This window comes from Anopheles marshallii, chromosome X (assembly GCF_943734725.1).
Source record: "Anopheles marshallii chromosome X, idAnoMarsDA_429_01, whole genome shotgun sequence".
NCBI classification, from domain to species: Eukaryota; Metazoa; Arthropoda; class Insecta; order Diptera; family Culicidae; genus Anopheles; species Anopheles marshallii.
In genome coordinates this window covers 4925713-4933059 of record NC_071325.1, presented here as the reverse complement: position 1 = coordinate 4933059, position 7347 = coordinate 4925713, and the positions used below count along the sequence as shown (strand labels likewise).

The following is a 7347-nucleotide window of genomic DNA, read 5'->3' as shown; positions in this document are numbered from 1 at the left end:
CGGACATACAATTTCCAGCGTCGAATTGTACGAAGTGATAGTGAGAAAGAAAAAGAGAGAAAGAGAAATAAAGAAATAGCAATTAGCATATTAATAATTCTCTTTACGACGCTCCCTTCTAATTGCACTGGATCTAACACGCTGGATGCTGCGATTACGGATGAGAAATAAGTAATGATCGCAAACTAATTCGGTCGACTAAAAGCAACCAAAATAGACAAGCAAAACAGAAGAGAAGAAAAAAACTATACAAATTCAGCAGGTGCAACAGGACGGGACCGTATTTTAACGATGTTTCTATCACTACAAACGTGTTTAACTACTGCACAATCGCTAAAATACGGTAAGTTTTTCGGTGTATAACTTTACTACCGCGGTTATAGATATTTTGGACGCAGCCTGACCAGATATCCTAATGGCTACCCATAACATTTAATAATTTTGTTCAACCCTGGCAGGGGCACATCTCTCTCTGTCTCTCCCTATAAGCATTTTTTTAGGTTTTTGATCGGATTTAGATAATTACAATTGTAGCTTATTGTCAGCACCGGACTGCTGTCGCAGCCGCACATTCGACTTGGTACAGTGAAACTCATCCTTCAGCATATGCTGAACTAACGCTTTACAGTGTCGACTATGGCCGGCTGATAGCCAACATTTCCGGGCCAAGATTTGCCCATGCCGTGGTGTAACCCGTTTCAATGTGTGCTTTCGCTAGCGTGCCATGTTTCAAACAACAACATAAAGGGACAAATTGTTAACATAGTGTGTAAGATTGAGGGTAAACATTTTTGAAAGTGAAATCGGCATGAAAACAAAGTTTACGCGAGTACAAAAACAGATATTAAAACACGATTACATTATTTTTCGACATACAAAAGAGAGAAAGGGAGAGAGAAAGATAGAGAAAAAAAAGAGAAAGAAAAGATTGATTTAATATAAACAATTCAGTATGTTTCTAGCAGAAGGCATTAAGCGAAAGCACAAATGTGGGTGTGTTTGCGAAAGGCGTACATCCAAAAACAAACACAAAACAGATACAAAATGGCGTTACAGCTAGCAAATTTGACTATGCGGGCTCGTGGATGGATTATGGGCGGTTTTTGTTTTGTTGGTATGGCGGATGGTCTTAACGATGAAATTGTTCCTCAAGCATCTGTTCCACCATCACCACCACCACCACACAAACACGCAGCTATACCTTTGCCTTCAGTCCGTAATAATCGTTACTATGGTTCGGTCGTTGCTTATCCTTACGCTGGAGCAGCTCTTCTTCACTTTCGGCCAGCCGCTGCTGCAGAAAGCGTATCGATTCATGGCAGGATGCTAGCTCTTTTTCGTGGGCGGCTTGTAAAGTTTTCAGCTAGAACAATTAACCAAACAGCAAACGTTAATGATACAGCTTTCCCAACAGAAGAATCACCCCCCGAGCAGATACACTTACATCTTGCAATCGTTTGTCCTGCAACGCTTTGTAGTCCAGCTCGAGAATTTTTACCTTGGACTGGGCATCGCGAAGTGGTCCACCACTGTCCGGGCTATCCGCACAGCTGTCCGCCACCTTGTTCCGCACCTTTACCGGTGACCGACCACTGTCACACCGCCCCAACACCGGTGGTTCCTTCTTTTTCTGCAACTTTTTGATCGTTTTCTTACACTCATCGACTTCGCGCGTTAGCCGCTGGACTGCCTTTTCCTTGATGGCGAGATCGACCCGCATGCCGCGAATGGTGGCCAGCAGATGGGCGTCCTCCTTGCCCTGTGCCTGGGCACGCTTCGCATTGGGCTGCCGCGTAACGATCGCATCCACCGTCCCGGTTACATCCGTCTGCACTAAAATAGAGCGCACTTTAACACTAGCTGGTTCGCGCCGCCGGCCCCGACATTCCGGAGCCTCCTCGGCGGTTTCGGTTTGCGTGAAGCGTGCGGCGCTGGTGGCTTTCACCACCGGCAGACCACCGGCGGTGGCACCGGCCGCATGGCTGCTAATGCTGGCAAGCTCCTCCATTTGGCGAATGATCTTTTCGTTCAGCTTCGAATTGATCTCCTGCAGGCTGAGCACCTGCATCTCGAGATCGGCTATATGCGTTTCATACTTTGCCTGCACCGAGTTAAAGCGGGCCTGCACATCGGCCAATATACCTTGCGCCTTGGCATCCTGCTTTTTCGCGTCCGACTCTAGCTGAGCGATACGCTGCTCCAGCAGCCGGCAGGTGGTGGAGGTGGAACCGTCCGATTCGGGCTTCCCCGTGGGTGATTTGCTTGCCACTAGAAGAATCAAAAGTATGTTTGTAAATATTGGTAGAAACTGTAGAAGGCTAAGTTAGATCTGACTAGTGAGTGAATGATTTTAAATCACCAAAACTTCAATCTACAGAACTATTCCTAACATTTGAAACTCATCAATTGAAATAATCCCCGAGTAATAAAACTCGTGAGTGAGCTCCAACAACAATACATCTAACTACTATCCAACGATAATTAAGCGGCTGTGGAGAGTTGAATAACTCAACCTTACTCAACCTTCCCCGTGTTATATATCTGCAATAACTCAATTGAGGTGTTAACTGTTGATTATGTAACTCTATAAATCACCGTGGTGAGATATTATTGCCAACAGCCTGAAAGAATCAAAGGAATAAAAATGCTTCAGGCTCATACCGATTAAGGCTGAGATGGAGTCGGGATTTTTACGCATCAGTATGCGTTCCATCTCCCGGCACTGTCGCTGCAGGTCCTGTATCGTTTTTGTGTCCTTTTCCCCGCTGTCCTGTAGCTTCTTCTTCTCCTTTCGCGATTCATCCAGCTCGGATTGTAAAATTTTCTGCAGCTCAATGGCAGAATCGCGATCACAGCGGGCGGATTGCAATTCAGACCTGGAACAAATAGGGAAAAGAACTCGGGTAAAATTCTGTAAACCGAAATAAATTCTTAATGCAGTTTCATCCCACCTTAACACGTCGGCACACTTGGTCAGATGCTGTATATCGAACTGCAGCTTTTCACTCTCCTCCTGCATCGCACCATAATTCTCACGCAACGTCCGATGCACCTGCGACAGGGTGTCGTACTGCAGCTTCAAACTCTGGTACCGTTCCTCGGTATCCTTCAGCCGTTCCTGCAGCTCGGTAATCTTACCCTCCAGTAGCCGTTCCTTCGACCAGCTCGCGTACTCATCGCTTGGTTCGTCGTTCTCAGGCGTGGGTGACGGTTGCGTTGACCTGTCACACATAACCTGCCGGCGATCCGCCAATGCCGGGGAGTTACTGCTGCAGTTTGCTGTCTGCTTCAGGGCGCGATTATGCCCGCATTGGTTGCGTGGTGACTCCTGCTGCGTTTCCTCCATGGGTTTGATAGGTGGCGGTTGATCGAGGTGTCGTCGCTGCCGGGGCGTGCAGGCTGGTGTTGGTGTACTTTTCGCTACGGGTATGTTGGCGGTCGCACAACTTTCGTCCAGCGTTGGTACGATAAGGTTGGATGGTTTTGATGTGTCCATTGTTTGTGACTGGGGTCTACTATCGATTGTGTCATTGTAAGTACCACGACAACCAACATCTAGCACCTAGAACAAAAAAACCAGAGAGAAGGGAAATGATTACTGTACGGTTCTTCTCTACTACAATAAATTCTTCAGAAGTTTTACACCAATTGGCCTTTACAAAGGGAATTATACTTTAAACATATTTAACATACAAACATATTTGTTTTAACTTCAATGTGTAAGTGCATCCGATTATCTTTCCAACGGTGCCTGGCATTTTTTTTAACCAACAGGCGCCTCGTCGAAAATCTCACTAATAGCGTAACATTCAAAAAATTCACTTATAATTGATAAATTTGAAGCATAGCTTAAAGGTCTTGTTTGAAAGTCCTCGCTGCTCTCATGTCATGTCACCAAAATATATCTTTTTTGTTAAGAATACATGTAATTATTATGCACCAGAAATATCTTGCATGTTTTAGCATTTCTTCAATCGATACAGCTAGAATACAATCAAACGCCGTAACAATTCTTCTTCAAGCCTTTCTATACAGTCAATTATCAAATCGATACAGGTCCCAGATGTAGCGGAGATCGATTTACCTTTGCCTGGCGGTGGTTTTGAGCATGATTGGAATTCATAAGTACACACACACACACACACCATACTCCCCCCCCCCCCTCCTCCCTCCTTCCTTTCTTGATCGACTGGTACCTACCCATACCATTGGCCCGTGGTACTTCAATTGCGTTTGCGTCGCCGTTCTTGTGTTGCGGTATCCGGCTTGGCCTAGATTCAGGCGAGGTTGCCATCTTTTCTGTTGCGCGCGCGTGCAAAGAACACACGACACAGAACAAAACCCGAAAGCCAACGGGACTCTCGCACTCTCGGCCCCCATACGTTCGCGGGAATGGAACCGGGCGAAAGAAAGTAGTGAGCCCACACACCCACACACGCATGCTTCTCATGATCCAACCAGAACCAGCATGACTCGTCTTTTACATGCTATGCGGCTATGTGGTGTGCTGTGCTTTTATACGTTCCTTTTTATGCCTCCTCTTTAAAACTGCCTGATGCTCATCCCGCACTTCACCCTGTCCCTGAACAAACAGGGACGGATCAGACCTTATAAGGCCCGTACGCCGTCACCGGAGCCAGACAGTTTGAAGTCGAAGCCTCCCCGGGTGAGACACCATAACGTGATCGGAAAGAAACGACATCAATCCAAATTTTGTGCAATCGAGTTACAAAACAATAACAACCCCTGAAGAATTCCACCGTGGTGAAGTTACATAGCTATAGACAGTTAAACAAACATGAACCGGTTATTGTCAAACCATACAATGGTTGGTTTGTTGGTTTTGCTGCTACTACAGTGCTGCACCGGACACACGCTTCCGGAGATTCCCGCCATTAAGGAGGCTGCTGATCAGCCGGCCACCCGAACCGATGCCACCTCAACAACTCAACCGGTCAAATACGATGGTGCCCAGCTGTGGCGCATCGCTTACGACGATCAACCGAAGAAGAATGCCGTCGCTGAGCTGCAGGATCGATACGGTTGGTTCCCGCTGTGGGGGTACTGTTTTCGTACGCTTCTATCTCAAACATCTGTTATCCGCAACAACTAACCCGCAGATGCGTCCATGTGGAACTACAATGCCACCTCGGTTGATATCTTTGTACGGGGGCAGCAGATCCGGAAGGCAGAATGTTTCCTCCGGGCGGCTAACATCCCGTTCGTGGTGGTGATCGAGGATATGCAGCGAGCAATCGACACCGAGAACCCATCTTTAGAAGAGACCGAGTTGTGGGAAAACCGGAACGGTAAGCAATGGTCCAATGTGTTTCTTTTCCTAATGTCTACGACTTTCCCCATAAGGTTAAGGAGTATAAGGCTCTTTTCACGTTCAAGATCAAGTGGAATATGTAGAATTATCGATGTAATGTGGACGTCCGCATGAACTCTAGAATACCACTTCTTGCCGAGTCTTTTTATCGATTTATGTAAACATTGCCACACCATCACCAGGTCACCGCATGACGTGGACGGCTTATCACAGGCTGTCGGACATCTACGACTGGATGGACTACCTCGCACAAACCTATCCAGATCTTTGCAGCACCAAATCAATCGGTAAAAGTGTGCAGGGCCGGGAATTGAAGGTGCTGCGCATCTCCAACGGTAACCCGTCCAACAAAGCGATCTGGATGGATGGTGGTATACATGCGCGGGAATGGATAAGCCCAGCCACCGTTACGTACATCGCGAACGAGCTGGTGGAGGATTGGGATAATCAGCCGGACCACCTACGCAACATTGACTGGTACATCCTGCCGGTGCACAATCCGGACGGGTACGAGCATTCGCACCAATACGATCGGTTGTGGCGCAAAAATCGGGGCGGGCTCCAGTATGGACCGTGTGCCGGGGTTGATCTTAACCGTAATTACGGCTACAAATGGGGTGGCCAGGGTACGTCCAAACAGCCGTGCTCGGAAATCTTTTGCGGATCGGGTCCATTCTCCGAGCCGGAAACGAAAGCGGTCAGCGAGTTCATGCAGTCGTCGGCGGCGGATTGGAAAGCTTTCCTGACGTTCCACAGCTACGGGCAGTATATCCTGTACCCGTGGGGGTACGATCGGGTTGTCCCACCGGACCATACCGATTTGAAGCGAGTTGGCGATGCGGCCGCTGAGGTAAATAGCGGCTTCTCTTTTCGACTGTACCTTTACAATCAAGAACCCTCTCTCTATCTCTTCACTCATTGCTTTAGCAAATGCTGCAAGCGAGCGGTTCACGGTACACGGTCGGACCTTCTGGTAGCACACTCTACCCGGCGGCAGGTGGTTCGGATGATTGGGCACGCGGTGCCCTTAACATCAAGTACGCCTACACGGTCGAGTTGCGTGATACCGGTCGGTATGGGTTTGTACTGCCCGCGAACCAAATTAAACCCACCGGCGACGAAGCCGTCCAGTTCGTCGACATTATTGCACAGGAAGTGGCCAAACTGTAACATGGGTGTCGTCACACCACGACCGAAACATCCAAAATCCCCTTACACAAGGCTGAAACAAATAAAACGGAAGCTACAAATAACTACCTTCACACAGTCCGGGCTTACTGTTTGCAGGTATAGGGCGTCACGGTTTGGCGAAGGGTCCATCTCGGGCAGTAGCAGTTCGCCCCACCCCATCGGCGATTGTACGGCAGGTTCCGCGTCCGTACCGTGCGGATCCTGCAGCATCAATCGCTCCGCCTCAGCCAGTATGTCCTCCACGCACCGGTTGTCTGCGTCGTTCGCTACCCCGAACAAGTGGTTTAGCTCACCGTACAGTTCCGGTCGGATGGTCGCTATCTCCTCGCCGATCGGTTTATCCTCGTTCAGCCAGCAAAGAAGCTCGTGTTCGAGAAATTCATCCAGCGACGATTCCTCACTGTCGCCGCACGGTTGCGCTGGCTGTTGGTGGCGCTTCGCTTTGTTTGCCGACCACCGTCCGATGCCGTTCAATTGCGCGGACATATTTCACTAGCTGGCTGGTCCTTGGTCGGTTGCCACGGGTAGCCTCACATAACAAACTTACACGGGGACGCGAGGTGACGGAGAAACACACCTGCACACCTGTTCTTTTTGTTCCGAAACGGCCCTCCGCCCGGGTGGAGTTGCCACCTTATCTTTTGTTTTGTGTTTGTATTGTGTAGCGCGCGGTGAGGGCGGCCGTCAAGACAACTGGGTTTGTGTGCGATTATGTGACACAAGCGATGCAATTCTCCCCATGTATTGGTCACCCTGACGTTAAGGTGCATACAAACACGGGGGCGAAAAACGGATTTCGCTCGAGTAGCTGCTCGAAAAGAAGG

General features: G+C 48.7%; 2 protein-coding genes across 2 annotated transcripts; one reads left to right on the top strand and one right to left on the bottom strand.

The window, feature by feature from the left end:
- Window positions 1-522: 522 nt before the first annotated feature.
- LOC128714022 (centrosomal protein of 162 kDa) lies at window positions 523-7009 on the bottom strand. Its single transcript, XM_053808901.1, has 6 exons — window positions 6590-7009; window positions 2952-3562; window positions 2662-2876; window positions 1445-2268; window positions 1202-1363; window positions 523-714 (listed from the first exon to the last, which is right to left on the bottom strand). Exons 1-6 carry the CDS (start codon window positions 7007-7009, stop codon window positions 523-525), a joined length of 2424 nt encoding a protein of 807 aa, XP_053664876.1.
- Window positions 4799-6502, top strand: LOC128714033 (carboxypeptidase B-like). Its single transcript, XM_053808913.1, has 4 exons — window positions 4799-5042; window positions 5121-5309; window positions 5515-6182; window positions 6260-6502. Exons 1-4 carry the CDS (start codon window positions 4799-4801, stop codon window positions 6500-6502), a joined length of 1344 nt encoding a protein of 447 aa, XP_053664888.1.
- Window positions 7010-7347: the final 338 nt, after the last annotated feature.

Bases quoted from the DNA above. Each gene is read 5' to 3' on its own strand.
- LOC128714033 (XM_053808913.1), top strand. From the start codon at position 4,799: ATGAACCGGTTATTGTCAAACCATACAATGGTTGGTTTGTTGGTTTTG. The intron at 5,310-5,514 runs GTAAGCAATGGT...CACCATCACCAG, and splicing joins GTTGTGGGAAAACCGGAACG to GTCACCGCATGACGTGGACG. The intron at 6,183-6,259 runs GTAAATAGCGGC...TCATTGCTTTAG, and splicing joins TTGGCGATGCGGCCGCTGAG to CAAATGCTGCAAGCGAGCGG.
- LOC128714022 (XM_053808901.1), bottom strand. From the start codon at position 7,009: ATGTCCGCGCAATTGAACGGCATCGGACGGTGGTCGGCAAACAAAGCG. The intron at 2,269-2,661 runs GTATGAGCCTGA...TGATTCTTCTAG, and splicing joins CTCCATCTCAGCCTTAATCG to TGGCAAGCAAATCACCCACG. The intron at 1,364-1,444 runs GTAAGTGTATCT...TAATTGTTCTAG, and splicing joins AGGACAAACGATTGCAAGAT to CTGAAAACTTTACAAGCCGC.